Source organism: Corythoichthys intestinalis, chromosome 19 (assembly GCF_030265065.1).
Source record: "Corythoichthys intestinalis isolate RoL2023-P3 chromosome 19, ASM3026506v1, whole genome shotgun sequence".
Lineage (NCBI taxonomy): Eukaryota > Metazoa > Chordata > Actinopteri > Syngnathiformes > Syngnathidae > Corythoichthys > Corythoichthys intestinalis.
This window is the reverse complement of record NC_080413.1, coordinates 3,737,834-3,756,160: the sequence shown is the minus strand read 5'-3', so window position 1 is coordinate 3,756,160 and position 18,327 is coordinate 3,737,834. Positions and strand designations below refer to the sequence as shown.

Below are 18,327 nucleotides of genomic sequence, written 5' to 3'. Positions count from 1 at the left end.
ATGTAAAAGATAAAGTTACACGGGGAAGTACCAGTCCAAATGGATTGGACACCTATCGCCGTCAATGGTAATCACCTGCTCTGTGTCTTGGTCCACTTGAGGGCGTGCCTGGGCGGCACCGACGTGTTTGGGTGGAAGAAGGTGCAACCGTCTCGGTTACACTGGCTGGCAAAGTGACATGGCTAAACAAGATAATGAAAAATTAACTATCAAAAAATTAATTGAAAAAAAAGTGTAACAAACATTACCTTTGGGTGATAAAAAGCGCAATCCATATTCTTGCAATGTGGGAAGAAGCGGCACATGCTCATGGTTGGTGCTGCTGGAGCAACTATAAAATAGAAAATATTAAATAAGCGTTTTTACTTCGAAAAGTCGGGGGTTTGCGATATGTATGGGCGTTGCACCTGGCCTCGGAGGTGGAGCCACAGTACCCCTGCGGCTCACGTGCGTGTAAGGACAGTCGGGCTTGCTGCACCTTGCGTCATATTTACAGTTGGGGTGGATAAAAAGGCATTTGTCGCCAAATTTGCACGAAGGAAACGTCCTACGACAAAACAAAAGCATAAATTTTTCTTTGATGCTTTTTCATATTTTTAAGCGAAAGCACTCACTTGCACGTTCTTGTTGGATGGTGATAAGGACACTCATCTCCGCTCTTACACACCGGCCAGAACTTGCAGCGCTCCATTACTTTCATTTTTTTTAAAGGCGTCGTGTCCATGTCAAACATGTCTTCTTCCATTGGGTCATCTGTCGGAAACATGTTCTTGTTGGCTCAATTTACAGTAATTTTTACGGACTATAGCGGCATTTATAATCTACACTTGATCTCTATGGCTTTAATACCAAATGGGTTTATTTACTTTTCTTTACGTTACTAATTTATGCATTCTTATGGGCTAGCCTGCAGTATGCGTCCTTGTTTCATACGTTCATGTTGACTTTGGGTGCATTCAGTGTCGCTATCTACTAGCGTTGGTGTTCCTTTACCCACTAACACTTGGGAGTTTCCGAGTGTAGCAGTGTGCATTTGGAGTTTATCGTTGATGCTATGTTTGTTTAAAGCCATATTATTGCAGGCTCATACTTTCAGATATACACAGTTTGCTAGGACAAAACTGCTATGCTAGCACACTGCTAGCTCAATTGGTTTTGTACTATGGGGATTAAACCACTAAAGAAAGCCAAACTTATTCTTAAAGGGAACCTCAGACTTAAAAGACAGTCTATAATAGGCCACAATTGTTCTCTATTACTAAAATGTGTTATCAGACACATATATTTAAAAATCTATGATATTTAGTACATGTTTTGACATAACGAGGGTGTCATATTTTACACGCGCAATGCACGCTAGGGGTGATGACATGGTTGGACTGGACTGGACTGGGAGAAAATCTGTGCTAGCTAGCAAGCAAAGCTAGTATGACGAATGGCATGATTTTTCACATTCTGCTGCTGGTCAGATTGGTTCGTTACAGAGCTGTGGGATGAGTTCGCAACATCGTACCTGCATCCAATTTCAGCTCATCAGCAGTGTCTTTCAACTGATCCTAGGCGGCTTGCTAAGATATTGATATGCTGCAATTTGACAGTTTGTATGTCCTTTCGTTGCTAGTTGCAGCATTGCCTTTTTTATCATTTGTCTGCCTCTCACCCTTTTCCCTCAGGTTTTCTTGTTTTATTGATCCCAACCTGTGTCACGGACCCTTTTTGTGTCTCTCTTTGCGAGATCGCGTGTTTTTTTGTTTGTTCAATAAACCCTATCACCCATCCCTATGTTGTTGATGTCTGAAGTGAGCCACGTTTTTTAATTCTGCGGTCAAGCCAGCCGCACTTTCTCTTCAGTTGAGTTTCCCTTTGAGGTTTTACCGCACAGACAGACAAACGCATGCAGGTTGCTATTGCTTTATAAGGAAAATCAGGACTCTAACATCTAACGTCACGCGGAGGTATAGTGCTGTAGTTTACGCGCTCGTCTGTCCCACGGGAAATGTGGGTTCGAATCCCGCTGGAGACCTTAATTTAATTGGTTTTGCGGCTCATTTCGTGAGACATCGAGAGTGCTGTCCTGCTCATCAATTTTCCGCTTTGGTTCAAATTGGATGGGCAGAACCGAAGACATGTTTATGTAGATAACGAGGGACACTGTGGAAGACGGCAGCGCTGCCCTGTGGCGTTACCACCCAGAGTGCATTGCGTCGTTACCAACAATGGCGACCTACTCGTTAAACTAATTTTCCAAATTTTATAAAACAAAAACATTAAAAGGGGTTTGAATATTAAATTATTATACCTCTTACTAACATTTATCTTTGAAGAACTACAAGTCTTTCTGTCCGTGCTTCCCTTTAAGGCTAGCCATGAGTGGTTTGCCACTGTGCTACAATTAAACGGCTACGCTAGAGCTAGCGCTGACAATAATTAGCCACAAATTTATCTGTTTTAAATGGCCATTTTGTACCAAATGAAGTGTCCATTGAGGGCAGCTCTCCATGCAACCTTTGCAGGACACCGACTTTGGACTTGGCGCCCAGAGTAGTTGGTGGCCGAACGTCTTCTAGCTCCACGTCCGTCTCTGTCATGTTTCCCAGCGGGCTCGGGACGCCCTCCAGTGTCACGATAAACTTGGGGCTGTTGGACATGTCTTTCTCCCTGCTGGTATAAGTGAGGAAACCACATTAGCACATTGTTTGCCATTGAAAAACAATCAATAAAACCTCAATGTAAAAACTGTATTTTATGTTCATGTCTGGAACATTACCCGGTCTGCACAGTGCGCGGTAGTGCAAGCTCATCTTTCAGCTTGCGATCCCGACTTCGGCTTTCGTCCGCCGGCGGTCGACTTACGATAATGGAACGTGTGTCGAACTGCTTGTTCGCGCTGCTCGCTGAAATGATAACGCAAAACTCAACAAACGACTCATCGGTTTAGTCGCCAGTCAATCAAACTCCACTCACGGTCCTCATTGTCTCCGTCGTTACGTTGCGGTAATTCCGACGGCGAATGAGCGGCCACGGATCTGCTCGGTGCTGATTCAAATGAAAAAAGTCAGTCCAATTAGGAATGTTTTATTACACGGGTGTTCAAAAGTTACCCAGAGTTCTGCTAGGCTGCTCTTCAGGCGCGTATGACCGCTGCCCCCTAGAGGGAGCGTTGTGCAGGTGCTGCTGCACCAGTTGGATGGCCGCCGTCATCTCATTATCTTTTGCAGAGCGGGCACGAGGCGCAACGGGAACCGTTTGCCTCTGTGGAACTGCAAATGAGGCCACAAAATGGAATTCAAGTAAAAGGAAGATTCTGAGAGGGACGCACGTTGCGATACGTACGTATTGGGAATGTGGTGGTCTTGTTAATGGAGTCCTGTGCCTCAGAGATGGCCTTCAAAATGAGATTCCTGTTGGCCTGCTTGGCAGGTGGGAGTGATGGCCTGAAATAAGAGATCTTTTTTAGCCAATCAGATGCTTGAAGAAAGTCATTCGTGTAAAAAGGCACAAAAGCATGCTGACTTTCGTTCCGGTTTGGACGGTAGCAACACCCGACTGGAAAGACCCCGACCCCCGGGGTTTGCGTCGTCATCCTCGTCCATGTCGTCGCTTTCCTCGTCGGAGTCGATGCTCACTCGCACGACAGAGCTCACGGGTGCCTTGCGTTTACGGGACTCCTGGAGAGAAAAAAAAATTCGGACAATGTACATTGAGAATAGGGCCATTTTTTAAACCAAACATTGCACAAAACCCGCCATGTCAAAATTCAAAACTAGAAACATTCAAACTAGGCCTGAACGATACTGGAAAAAAACTATCATTGCAATTTTTGGGGGGGCTTGCAAGTCTGGATGTCTAGCATCGTCAATAGCAGTGAAAATGATCAGGTGAGATTGATAGTGAATGACTTAATTTACAAAAATTATCACAATAAAACAGGGACTTTCTAATGTTGAAACCTAAAACAATGTAAAAATGCAAAACTTGAAAAAAAAACAAAAAAAATTCTGATTTTACTGATGTGGCAGCAATATACTTTTAACTTGCCTTCCATAAAAACAACCCTTAAATCCACCATTATAACATTCTAATGAATCTTTCAGCAACACACCAGACTTTCAATCAACTTCAGTACCTTGGTGGACCCGCCTCTGGAGGCTCTACTGCTTCTGCCGTCTTGATGCCTCCCGTGCGACGATCCTTCGGCAGACCGCGACGTATTGCTCAGCTTGCTCTGACCCGCCTTGTACAGTTCCACCGACGGCCGACTGCCACGCGCTGCCCTCTGGGCGGTGGCCGTCTCTGCTCCGTCCTCGCCGAATTCGTCGTCCATCTCCGGCTTGATGTCTATAACCGCGTCGGAGGGGAGGAGCTCCATGAGGGGCTTGACGGCAGACGTCAGACGGGAAGAACCCTTCTCGACACTGCCCCTCCTGACAGGAAATAAAATAATAACTTTTCAACTAATTAGCATTAGCAGGGTTTCCCCTACACCTAACAGATTGTGGCGCACCGCCACAACAAAATAAAAGCCACCACGCCTTGTAAGGGTGTAACGGTACATGTATTTGTATTGAACCGTTTCGGTACGTGGGGCTCGGTTCGGAACGGAGGCGTACCAAACAAGTTTCTGACGTAATGTAACTAAGCCTGTCGCAATATGCAATAATTCCATTTATGGCACGATAAATAAAAATGAAGGAGGTCATTTTTCAGCTGTGATTTATCGCCTCGCGTGCACATGCGTGCGCGCGTACGGCAGACATGCTGTTAAAAGTTCGGATTCCTTGTTATCAACTGCGCAAAATGCATCTTCGTTCCAGGTCCGGCAAAAAATAGCGCCGGAGCCAATCATTCTCATTATATCCTATTGTTCAACGTATCACGGCCGCGTCAGTGTTCCGGATTGACTGCGGACCATCTCCAGCGTGCTGGTGTTGTTGACGTATGGGCGCTCCCGTCAGGGGTGACATTTCACGCGCAGCGGCTATTTTTCGGCACAACGCCGGATATTTGAGTGGCAAATTAAGAGCGCCGAGCTTCAAACTCGTCCTGTTTATGAAAGTCGATTGTCATATGATGGTGTTGTGCAGTAATGAGCAGAAGTGACTTCTGTGGCGTTTGCTAACTTTTTTAATGCGCGCACACACTAGATATCATGAAATAGCAAACTAGATGTACTACGTGAGCTACGGAGTGATTATGGGACACGTAGTCCATATACTACATCGATGAATTATAAACCGCCATGACTGAAGGGAAGTTAAGAAGGCCAAATCAATCCATACCAGTGACTATAGATAATGCTGCAAATATTGTTCATTCAGTACGTGACACAGATGGATTGTGACCGCAAATAGGATGTCTTGCTCATGTGGAAACCTAGCTGCTAAGAGAGCTGTAGCAATCAATAGTGTGCCCCGCCTCACTTTACAAACAGTAAAGATTGTTCTCAGCACTTTTATACTAAATTTCTTCAGATCAGTAAGAAGTCAGCACATAGATATTATGCACTAAAATGCTTGTTTATATGATGGGAATTAATTTTTGCTCGTTTGCAAAAAGAAAAAAACAAAAAACAAAAAATACAGTTCTTATTTTTTTTCCCAGAGCATTAAATGTATTGAATCAGATCGAAAATCGTGTGGCCCGTATCGAAAATCGTACCGAACCGTGACTTAACTGTATCGTTGCATCCCTATGGAACCAAAAGCTATGAGGGGAAAAGTTTTCACTTGCCTAAGTGCTTAAGTTATTAACTGCAATTGTATTTTTTTTCCCTTGAAAAACACATTTTATTTATTCTGTGTTTCTGTGCGGTATTAATATTGTTGTCTTTTACAGTACTTAAGAGGCATGGTCTATTGTTTTTAGTTGTGATTTCTTATCGCGTTTAAATGGGTGTACTTGATCTATTAATATATACTGTATTCTCACTGTGTTATTGTAAATGGGTTTTAAAAAATTGTGGGGGTGAGGGGGGCGCAATAATATCGCATATCGCAATAATTTATTAGATAAATTATCGCACACTAAAATTTGTTATCGCGACAGGCCTAAATGTAACCCTAACTTTTCGAGGCTGTGAGTCGATCCGTCTTCTCTACTATAATGAGGACCAACACGGTAGGACAGTATAACCCAGAAACGTCAACGGCGCGACAACATGGCCGCTGCAAGAACGCAGTGAAACGCGGGCGTTAAAGTCAATCAGCCAATGCACACCAGTCACAGTGCGGCTGCATGTTAGATGCGTCCCAGAACCGGCTCAACGCAACGCACGCGAAAAAAAACGGCAGAATTTATTATTTGACGCGAGACGCGACCCTCCTGCGTCAATACTACTACCGGTAGCTAGAATCGGGCAGACCGGAAGTCACTCGTGTAAAAATACGGTGGATCTGGTCAATTTTCAAACTAATATGCAATCGTAACCCACTTTTTGAGTCCATCAGATCTCTTGAGTGGTAGATAGGGGCACAGTTGACTTGTCTTTGTTGATTTATTTCTGTCTTCTCTGCTATAATAATAACCAATACGGCCCCGTGTTCAATACAAAACCCTCCTACTACAACAAAACAAGGAGGAACTAATATTGACATAGGAACTAAAGTTATACAACATAAAATATACAATATAAATGAATACTACATCACATTTGTAAAATATAAACATATAATAAAATAAATAATAGCCCATTTAAATAAAATAAATTGAAATGAGCTAAAACACCTGTAATTAAATAAGAATAATACACAGATCCTGCTTACACAATTAATTTCTGTGTGGCGCTTTAACTTGAGAAAATCTACCAATTAAGCTTTTGAAAACCGTTCAAAAGAAAAAAAATGATTCATTGAGGCATTTCATTTGTAAAATACATGTTAAAATCTTTGTCATTGGGATTGCTTTTCTCTTTAGCACAGGACTTCTTTTTTCTCTTTCAGAAAGAAAGCTGACCAATACGCGGGGTCTGAAAGGCAAATTGTTGTTGGATTATCTTTAAATACCCGCTACTTTTTGAGCAGAAGTCTAGCTTTGTATAGGCTAATGTTCCTATTGTTGAAAGCACAAAGGTGTGTAATAAACAACTAGCACATTTATATTTTGCATTTTGTTTTCTTACTGTACCGAAAATGAACCGAACTGTGACCTCAAAACCGAGGTACGTACCGAACCGAGATTTTTGTGTACCGTTACACCCTTAACGCCTTGCAAATGAAATGTTTCTTTTGGTTTTATATTTTTTTAAGGCCATTTCAAACTAGCTCCAGCCGAGTATGAAGGGATCAGCGGCAACCTATTTATCGTGATTTGTAATGTCAGAAACTATGCGCGGCCCCCTTCATTATGAATTTGCAGCCAACTTAGTAATTTTGATAGTAGGCTAATATAGCTAATATCGATACATACAGCCGGTGTTGCTTTCATTATAATGCTTATACAAGGCTTTTAATTTTTTGCAGCACGGCATGGTGAGGCCGTACGACTCCGATTCAGCCTACCACCACAGCTTCAAAAAATCGTAGAGGAAACCCCGATTAGACCATTGCACTGATACCAATGCAAATATCGGTACCAATATGACACTAAAATGAGGTCACTGGTATGGGTGTGTAGAAAAAAATAACACGCCGATGCTGTGCAATATGTACTTTTCCAGATATAGTTTCTAATTGCTGGTTGCCTACCCAAGATGGCCACCATAAAATAAGAAGAGCTTGTCGCCCTTTCCTATAACTTTACCGTAATTTTCAGAATAAGGCGCACTGTCCAATAGCATGCAGATGGATGTTGGAATCGGGAGCCAAAAAATTGTACCGGTGCATCACTCAGGTTGGTTTCATTTGTGCGTTATGTTACCGGTTTTCGTGGGCGGAGCTGCGGGATTCCGTCCTATCAGAGCGTGCGTTAGGCTTAAAATCTTCCGTTCTGGTGACAGACGTGCTGCTAATTGGCTGTTGCTCATGTCTGACAGGGGCAGGCTCTGTAATACAAGAATCCACAGAAAAAATATAAGAAGTATTCATAAATGCTGTAAAAGATAAGTGCGACATACCCACTGCGACTGTTCGTAACTTCTCCAGGACGCCGTGCAGCCTTCAAAATAAATTCAAGGGGTGTTAGTATTAAGCAATAGAAGTCGTACTAACAAGCAAAAAAATATGTCATCATACCAGGCGGTGAATTTAACGGTGTTGTTCCCCAAAAAAAGCGAGAGATCGTCAGCCATCTGCTGGGAGGTTTTCTTGTTGGCCACCATTACCATGATGTAATCTGGGAGTTCCTCGTCTGGAAAGACAAAAAATGGTGGTCAATCACAGTGTTTGATGTAGAATAATGTTTAACTAAACTGCTACGAATGATCAGAAACATATTATACTACTTGACCTGAGAAGCCTGGCAGATATCACATTTTATGTTTAAATAGATTATTTTTGTCTCATGTTTACTTTTTAACGCTTAACTCACTGGCTGCCATTGACAGCATTTTTCACGCAGTGAAGTTGTCACAAAGGTAATTAAAGCACAATGTGTCATTTTTATGTATCAAAATAATACTCTTATGCCCCCCAAAACACTCGTTTTTTATTTCATAATAAATTCAAAAATTAAACGTATATAGAAACATAATTACCAGTACTAAAATTGAAATGAAAAAAAAACAGTCAATAACAAGCCAATACCAAGCTGAGTTAAAATAATAATAATAATTTCATCGTATTTAACTCCGTCTAGCATATCTGCCATTGACAACAATAAACGTCCAATTCATTTAAACTGGGACCATTGACGTCAAGTGCTGTCAATGGCAACCAATGTTTTAAATGCGTGCTCTTTAAAGGATTAATCATGTTCAGTATGTTTTATTGCATATTATTTTGGTGGAAATGGGATTTTATCAGGTCATTTTTGAATAATTTCGTTTCATTTGATGTTTTTATGTACAATTTATTGATTAAGGCACGTTTCAAATACCCTGCACACGTTTTCCACTCTTCAAAGACCAAAAAAATACCTTTAACGTCCTCAAACGTTCAAACAATACGAATATTTACACTCATTACGACTTGAGCGTAAGCCTCGTCGTAACTCGAGCCACAGGAACGGCGTTGACTTACCAATGTAAGCACCGAGTTCTTGAAGCTTTCCTTTAATAGCAGCCTGCAAACAATAGTACAACATAATTTACTCACTAGCTCACTCTCCGCTGTTTATCTCCTTGGTCAACACAAGCCACAAGTAAACAAGTTATTGACTCCATTTTGTTCGGCTACCGCGAGCTAGCCAAGTAGCTACCACAATTATCTAGTTAAATCTGCAACTTGAATGTCAAATCATCTTAAACGTTAATGCCACTCACTCTTATTTTCTTGCTAATTTCAGCCCCTATCTCCATGATTGGACTTTCAAGCGAAAGCAGACGTAAACGAGTTTCAAGGGTTGCAAACAGCTAATTTGACTAGCTAACCAGCGGGAAAGACGTAGGACGGAGTCACGTGATCAGCGTCGACGGAATCTTGGAAAGGACAAGTGAGAAGTAGAAAGTTAAAAAGTTTTTTTTTTTTTTTTAATAAGCTAAATGGTTTAATAGGTTATTTTACGTTCACTAGATTCAATTACAATATTTAAAGTACAGTGGGGCAAATAAGTATTTAGTCAACCACTAAATGTGCAAGTTCTCCCACTTGAAAATATTAGAGAGGTCTGTAATTGTCAACGTGGGTAAACCTCAACCATGAGAGACAGAATGTGGAAAAAAAACAGAAAATCACATTGTTTGATTTTTAAAGACTTTATTTGCAAATCATGGTGGAAAATAAGTATTTGGTCTATACCAAAAGTTCATCTCAATACTTTGTTATGCACCCTTTGTTGGCAAAAACGGAGGCCAAACGTTTTCTGTAACTCTTCACAAGCTTTTTACACACTGTGGCTGGTATTTTGGCCCATTACTCCATGCAGATCTCCGCTAGAGCAGTGATGTTTTGGGGATGTCGTTGGGCAACACGGACTTTCAACTCCCTCCTCACCCCGTGGCGTCAAAATGATAACAAGAATGGGGAGCAAAAATCCCAGAACCACATGGGGCGACCTAGTGAATGACCTACAGAGCGCTGGGACCACAGTAACAAAGGCTACTATCAGTAACACAATGCACCGCCAGGGACTCAAATCCTGCACTGCCAGACGTGTACCCCTGCTGAAGAAAGTACACGTCCGGGCCCATCTGCGATTCGCTAGAGAGCATTTGGATGATCCAGAAGAGGACCGGGAGAATGTATTATGGTCAGATGAAACCAAAATAGAACTTTTTGGGGTGAAACACAGGTTCTCTTGTTTGGAGGAAAAAGAATACTGAATTGCACCATACCCACTGTGGAGCATGGGGGTGGAAACATCATGCTTTGGGACTGTTTTTCTGCAAAAGGACCAGGACGACTGATCTGTGTAAAGGAAAGAATGAATGGGGCCATGTATCGAGAGATTTTGAGCGAAAATCTCCTACCATCAGCAAGGGCATTGAAGATGAGACGTGGCTAGGTCTTTCAGCATGACAATGATCCCAAACACACAGCCAGGGCAACAAAGGAGTGGCTTCGTAAGAAGCATTTCAAGGTCCTGGAGTGGCCTAGCCAGTCTCCAGGTCTCAACCCCATAGAAAATCTGCGGAGGGAGTTGAAAGTCCGTGTTGCCCAACGACAGACCCAAAACATCACTGCTCTATAGGAGATTTGCATGGAGGAATGGGCCAAAATACCAGCAACAGTGTGTAAAAAACTTGTGAAGAGTCACAGAAAACGTTTGGCCTCCGTTATTGCCAACAAAGGGTACATAACAAAGTATTGAGATGAACTTTTGGTATAGACCAAATACTTATTTTCCACCATGATTTGCAAATAAATTCTTTAAAAATCAAACAATGTGATTTTTCCCCCCCACATTCTGTCTCTCATGGTTGAGGTTTATCCATGTTGACAATTACAGGCCTCTCTAATATTTTCAAGTGGGAGAACTTGCACAATTAGTGGTTGACTAAATACTTATTTACCCCACTGTATATTAAATTATATTTATCCTCGCTTCCTATGCTCCAACAGTTATATATATTATATCTAGGATATAACTAAGGCTAGATTTTTTAACTAATTTGCTACTATATGCGTCGGAGGGGGAGCGGTTATCTCCACTAAAATTCAATTTACAAATACTTGACGGATTTTTATAAAGCTTTTTTTTTTTTTTTTTTTTTTTTTTAATCAAACTGTTTTGACGTGGCCATGTTTTAGACGTTGAATTTTCTTTCAAAAAATGTCATAAATATACTGGCTCCGACGTGAAATAGCCGCGAAGTGACAACGCCAGTCCCTAAAAAAATAGCTTTTGATTTTTAAAATTTAACCCACCATGGAAGTCAAACTTACTTCCAAACATCATATTTCTCACTGTAAAACGCCAATGTGTTTTTTCGATGTTTAAAAACAATATTTTCCCGTAGATTTGCACTGGTAATTCTCCTACTCGCCACAAGATGACAGAAGAAACAACGAAATGCAAACTGGGGTCATTTCAGGGAAATGTTGGATTTCACTAACTTTTTGATGATGATCTCACACTTTTGTCTGGTAAACAATAACCACTATAAAGAATCGTCTCGCCCACATTAAAATCCAACAAAATATGAGCATCAAAAACCGTTCATTGAATAAATGCAGTTGTTTTGATGTATTGTGGAAATCCTTTGTGTGACTCCAAGAGCTGTATGTAATGTAAAGTGAAAGAATAATGCACTTCCCAATGTTAATATCCTTGGGTTTTCGCCCCTTACAGTAAGATTGTTTCCTGTTTTGCAAGATTTGCCCGGCAGGACAACAATGGTGGGAAGGATCTAGCCGGCCGTCTAGACGAACGTCTAACGCAAGCACGGCTGTCTGCTCGCCTGCTTTGTTCACACGCCGTCGGTGCCGATCAAAGCCAAGAGACGTCTGTTATCACAAGCTGGAGAAAAAATATGATCTTCTTGGTGTCGGTGATGTTTAACTCAATGACAGCTAAGCTTTGAGCATTTGTGGCTTGAATACGGGCCATTTCAAACACTCACTGGGTTGTACTTGGCCCACGGGCCGCGGGTTGCTATCCCTTATCTGAATAGCGGCGCTTCTGAGAAATTCATTTGCAAATCCAGCTGCGCTCCTTTCGCGACAGCGCTGTGAAAGAGTTGTTCCGGGTTACTTCCCTTTTCGGAGTGTGAATCAGATGTTCCGTTTCTGTCAACCAGTAACAAGAAAAAGTTGATTTGCATTTGTTTTTAGGGGAAAGATGAACGTTGTAAAGGTAGATATTCGTAGTGGGTACTCAAGATACAATACGATTTACGATACAAAGCTCACGATAATGATTATCTCACGACAATTATTGATATATTGGTCATGAAATGAGGATATTCTACAAAACAGCTAAAAAACAGAAAACCAAGCTATTTTTATTCTTCCGTTGTAAGTTTATCACTTGTAGACGTCCAATCCATTTGAAGTGGGAGGGTGGCAGCGAATGAACATTCACTGGTTGCCCGGAAATGCCCGGATTTTGTAGGAACGCACACACGGGGGCGGAGATGGCCAACCTCCGCTCCCAGGCAGCGCGGCCCCTGTCCAATGACAAAGCTACTTTTGGTTCAGCCCCTTGAAAAAGGGGCTTTTCTTTGCGTGGTTCCTAGGTTGCGCCGCCCGGTAGCAGATGTTGTGTTCCCACGGTAAATATTATGAGTGCAAAACAAGTTATCTTGTGAGATTCCCTCCTAACTATGGAACCCAGGCGTGGAAGAAACAATCAAAACAAGTTAATCTCGTGAGATTCCCTCCTAACTATGAAACTCAAGGTAGAAGTTGTTACAATCTAGGTCACAGAAGCAATCATACATCACACAGGCATAATGTAATATTTTCCCCTATCTAGGCTTCCTCCTGGGGTGACAGCCATGCACACCAATTTGATGTAGAGTGTGGCATATGGTCTGAGCACTAACAGGCTGACCTCCCCCACCTCTTCAATCTCTGCAGCAATGCTGACAGCACTCCTGTGACGATTTTTCAAAGAAAGCATTTGGATGTGTTACTACCAAAGCATTTGTAATTGCAATCATTTTCTGGGAGAAATTGAGCATTATCTGACAGAATTGCAGGGGTGCCAATACTTGTGGCCAGCACTTTATGGCAGCAGTAGGTCTTTTTTGTATGTTTAGACCAGGGGTCCCCAAACTACGGCTCGCCTCCACATTTGGTCCGGCCCCATGAACAATTATTTTTTTTTTCAATAGTGTTATTTATTTCATGGCTTTTTTCTGTGAAGAACCCAGAGAGGGTTATTTGGTTATTATCTATTTAATTAATAGTGTTATTATATTATATTATATTACATTATATTATGTTTTGGGCTGTCAAACGATTAAAATTTTTAATCGAGTTAATCACAGCTTAGAAATTAATCGCAATTCAAACCATCTATAAAATATGCCATATTTTTCTGTAAATTAGTGTTGGAATGGAAAGATTAGACACAAGACGGATATATACATTCAACATACTGTACATAAGTACTGTGTTTATTATAACAATAAATCAAAAAGATGGCATTAACATTATCAACATACTGGTAAAGCGATGGATAGAAAGACTTGTAGTTCTTAAAAGATAAATGTTAGTACAAGTTATAGAAATTTTATATTAAACCCCTCTTAATGTTTTCGTTTTAATAACATTTGTAAAATTTTCAAACAAAGAATAAACTAGTAGCTCGCCATTGTTGATGTCGATAATTACACAATGCTCATGGTGCTGAAACCCATAAAATCAGTCGCACCCAAGCACCAGCAGAGGGTGACAAAACACCAAAAAACACAAGTAACAAATGGACATGACACTGTGCTGTCATTTTAATCTGCTTGAGCGGGGCATGTGCGTAACCTTGAGATGAATCATCGTCGGGAGTCAGAATGAAAACTGCGACGAGGATTAAGTCGACAAAAGGAGGGTGGCGGACACGGCCTACTATCGGTCCTCAGCTATTCCCTATCTTCTGGATCGAATCAACTGAAGAAACTAACTACTGAATTATGAACTAATCTACTTGATCTAATCAACATAACGAGCACATTGCCATGATCGACGATGGACTACTGGGAAAATGAACAATCAGAGGGGATGGTCACTATTAAAAAAAAAAAAAAAAATTTGAATCACTATGAAATCTGAATGTCAAAAATTGATATTCGATATTTTCTGCATCCTGTATGGTATACTGGGGACGGGTTTCAATAAGCTTCGGCTTCTCCCGTCAGCCCTTTTCTTTTCGGGTTGAATTAATTGTAAACACATATAAATGCTGTATGTTTGTTTGGATTTGTCATGCCTGAAGGGAAATAAAATAAATGCGTCAAATATTTTAACGTGATTAATTTAAAAAATTAATTACCGCCCGTTAACGCGATAACTTTGACAGCCCTTATATATTATATATTTTTTTTAAATTTATTTACTTTTGTTCCGTGAAGAATTCAGAAAGGGTTATTTGATTGTGGCTTTCTGAAAAACAATACATTTTTACATTTAGGCACTCCTGCAATCGTCACACTTTTTCTGTTACAAACTGACCCGGCCCCTCATCAGAGAAGGAAAAAGTTATGTGGCCTTCACAGGAAAAAGTTTGGGGACCCCTGATGTAGAGTGTGGCGTATGGTCTGAGCACTAACAGGCTGACCTCTGCAATCTCTGCAGCAATGCTGACAGCACTCCTGTGACGGTTTTTCAAAGAAAGCATTTGGATGTGTTACTACCAAAGCATTTGTAATTGCAATCATTTTCTGGGAGAAATTGAGCATTATCTGACAGAATTGCAGGGGTGCCAATACTTTTGGCCAGCACTGTATGGCAGCAGTAGGTCTTTTTTGTATGTTTAGACGGAGAAAATGGCGACGCTCTGTAAATCTGACGTTTAGAATCTGCTTCCGTTCAACAAAATGAACATTAACAATGACGCTGGGTTAGCGCAGAGACTGCGCACTGTCAAATATTTGATTTTTGGCGTCATTTTCATTCAAAATGGGGGCTGGTTGACCTCATAGTGATCTATAAAAGAATTGTGAAAATCTTAAAATCGGGAGCAGCACAAACAAAACTTTTTACAGCAAGAATAGGTACAAATGGTCATTTTCATATAAATTTGCGTCTGATTTGGGGCCAATTTTACGGCGGTAGCTTAATGTTATCAATTAACGTTACGAGCGATATACGAATGAACACCATAGCGCACGACTAAAAATACTAATACATATATTCCTAATCATCCATCCCATATGACTGCGTATGAGAACAACAATGCGCTTTTCATTCTCTTGACGACATCTTTTGTCCAACTCATTTCTATTTTGAACACATGATGAGCATTAAGCGTACATCCAGCAGTTCCCTGACGTACATTTACGTCATTTATTTGAAAAAACATACTTTTCAACAAAGGCCACAGCAAAAGAACACAAATGACTTAAATGTTTACAGTGAACTAGAACACAATGTCATTTAACTGGTTAAACATGAACTCAAGCACGTTCAAGGCCAATGTGAAAATAAATGCATTTTATGTTTAGATAGGCTATCTATTACAACATTAAAAGTGGAAGTGAGGGACCGCGAATATCGTATATCAGCTCAAATAACGGAGATTAGCTCATCAAGCTGAAGCGATAAAGCGGCCCAGCGTGGGTCGTCTGGTTCTGTTGGACCCCCTCCCCCTTAACCGGAATGAAAGGAAAGCACTGAAAAGAAAAGACGCGGGCACCCCGCGACTGCGCTAATTAAAGCCAAATGGGCGCAAAGCTTGCATCAGAACAAAAGTGGTCATGCACCGTCCTCGCTGGAAGATTTAAAAAAAAAGCCCTGGTGTGCCACCAAGATCCTTGGGTCGTTATTATTAATTTAACCCAAAAAAATCTTTGAATAAATCAAGAAGCTTATAAGAAATAGTGTTGGAGAAAACTTAATTCATTAATGATGAAATGAGTCAAACTTGGTCTGCAAGGGCAGAACGTTGCCTATTTTTACAGTTATGGACATTATAGTTAAAGTTAGAGTTGCCCCATATACTGTATTCAGGTAGCCAGTGGTGGAATGTAACGAAGTAAAAGTACTTTGTCACTATACTTACAGTGGGGCAAATAAATATTTAGTCAACCACCAATTGTGCAAGTTTTCCTACTTGAAAAGATTAGAGGCCTGTAATTGTCAACATGGGTAAACCTCAACCATGACAGACAGAATGTGGAAAAAAAAAAAAAAACAGAAAATCACATTGTTAGATTTTTAAAGAATTTATTTCCAAATTAGAGTGGAAAATAAGTATTTGGTCACCTACAAACAAGCAAGATTTCTGGCTGTCAAAGAGGTCTAACTTCTTCTAACGAGGTCTAACGAGGCTCCGCTCGTTACCTGTATTATGGAACCTGTTTTAACTCATTATCGGTATAAAAGACACCTGTCCACATCCTCAGTCAGTCACACTCCAAACTCCACTGTGGCCAAGACCAAAGAGCTGTCGAAGGACACCAGAGACAAAATTGTAGACCTGTACCAGGCTGGGAAGACTGAATCTGCAATAGGTAAAATGCTTGGTGTAAAGAAATCAACTGCGGGAGCAATCATTAGAAAATGGAAGACATACAAGACCACTGATTATCTCCCTCGATCTGGGGCTCCATGCATGATCTCACCCCGTGGCGTCAAAATGATAACAAGAACGTTGAGCAAATATTCCAGAACCACACGGGGGGACCTAGTGAATGACCTACAGAGAGCTGGGACCACAGTAACAAAGGCTGCTATCAGTAACAGAATGCGCCGCCAGGGACTCAAATCCTGCACTGCCAGACGTGTCCCCCTGACGTGTCCCCACGTCCAGGCCCGTCTGCGGTTCGCTAGAGAGCATTTGGATGATCCAGAAGAGGACTGGAGAATGTGTTATGGTCAGATGAAACCAAAATAGAACTTTTAGGTGGAAACACTTCTCTTGTTTGGAGGAGAAAGAATACTGAATTGCATCTGAAGAACACCATACCCACTGTGAAGCATGGGGGTGAAAACATCATGCTTTGGGGCTGTTTTTCTGCAAAGGGGCCAGGACGACTGATCTGTATAAAGGAAAGAATGAATGGGGTCATATATCGAGAGATTTTGAGTGGAAATCTCATTCCATCAGCAAGGGCATTGAAGATCAGACGTGGCTGGGTCTTTCAGCATAACAATGATCCCAAACACACAGCCAGGGCAACAAAGGAGTGGCTTCGTAAGAAGCATTTCAAGGTCCTGGAGTAGCCTAGCCAGTCTCCAGATCTCAACCCCATAGAAAATCTGTGGAGGGAGTTGAAAGTCCGTGTTGACCAATGACAGCCCCAAAACATCACTGCTCTAGAGGAGATCTGCATGGAGGAATGGGCAAAAATACCAGCAACAGTGTGTGAAAAGCTTGTGAAGAGTTACAGAAAACGTTTGGCCTCCGTTATTGCCAAAAAAGGGTACATAACAAAGTATTGAGATGAACTTTTGGTATTGACCAAATACTTATTTTTCCACCGTGATTTGCAAATTCTGTCTCTCATGGTTGAGGTTTACTCATGTTGACAATTACAGGCCTCGCTAATATTTTCGTCACCTCTCACCATCCCTGAAGGCCGGTTGATGGGGGCATGATGGGGGGTGACGATGGCCCCTTTGCTGGGCTGCAGGAGGGCGTGGCATTGGGGTGGTGCCCGCAGGGCGTCTCCACTCATCTGCGTGGGTATTGCATGTTCGGTGGTATTCGCGCATCGCTGGATGTGAATGGGGGCGCTCGGGTGGAAGTCCTCGGTGCCGGGATTGGCGATGGGGCGGCAGAGGGTAGGTTGCCGGTGGGCTCACACTCCCAAAGGATTCACACGATCACTGGGTTTTAGATCACAGGGCTGATTTGTGTAACCTCCACCCCTCTCAATCATTTATCTTCTAGAACCCCACCCCCCCTTCCCTTTCCCTGGTTAACAGGCCCCCCACATGGTGTCAACCGGAAATACATCTAGCTGACGATAGCACCAACATATTCATAGTTAGTGTAGGCATTCAATATGTTTCTTGTTGTTGTTTGTGTTTCTTCTTTCTCTCCTTCTTTTCTCCTGTTCCCTCAAAATCCCTTCCTGTTTGCTACATTGTCTTCATAAACGAATGAATGATAAATGAATGATAACAATGTGATTATGTCATACTCCAATGTGAAACATTGAAACTGCTCAGATCAACCCGACACTCAGACTTC

At 41.6% G+C, this 18,327-nt stretch overlaps 1 protein-coding gene across 2 annotated transcripts in view; it reads right to left on the bottom strand.

Moving 5' to 3' along the window:
- zc3h14 (zinc finger CCCH-type containing 14) overlaps positions 1–18,327 on the bottom strand; it is a 47,960-nt gene that overhangs the window by 1,414 nt on the left and 28,219 nt on the right. The window contains exons 1-16 of one of the 2 annotated variants that reach the window (XM_057823337.1): positions 9,356–9,512; positions 9,114–9,156; positions 8,169–8,283; positions 8,051–8,091; positions 7,855–7,978; positions 4,127–4,424; positions 3,514–3,668; positions 3,334–3,434; positions 3,102–3,260; positions 2,965–3,036; positions 2,768–2,894; positions 2,468–2,661; positions 615–753; positions 408–547; positions 249–331; positions 76–182 (exon numbers count right to left, since the gene is read on the bottom strand). In XM_057823337.1, the coding sequence (XP_057679320.1) occupies positions 76–182; positions 249–331; positions 408–547; positions 615–753; positions 2,468–2,661; positions 2,768–2,894; positions 2,965–3,036; positions 3,102–3,260; positions 3,334–3,434; positions 3,514–3,668; positions 4,127–4,424; positions 7,855–7,978; positions 8,051–8,091; positions 8,169–8,283; positions 9,114–9,156; positions 9,356–9,391 (1,934 nt within the window). In that variant the 5' untranslated portion in view covers positions 9,392–9,512. Of the gene's footprint in view, positions 1–75; positions 183–248; positions 332–407; positions 548–614; positions 754–2,467; positions 2,662–2,767; positions 2,895–2,964; positions 3,037–3,101; positions 3,261–3,333; positions 3,435–3,513; positions 3,669–4,126; positions 4,425–7,854; positions 7,979–8,050; positions 8,092–8,168; positions 8,284–9,113; positions 9,157–9,355; positions 9,513–18,327 lie in introns of those variants that run through there. The other variant, XM_057823338.1, reaches the window with a different exon arrangement.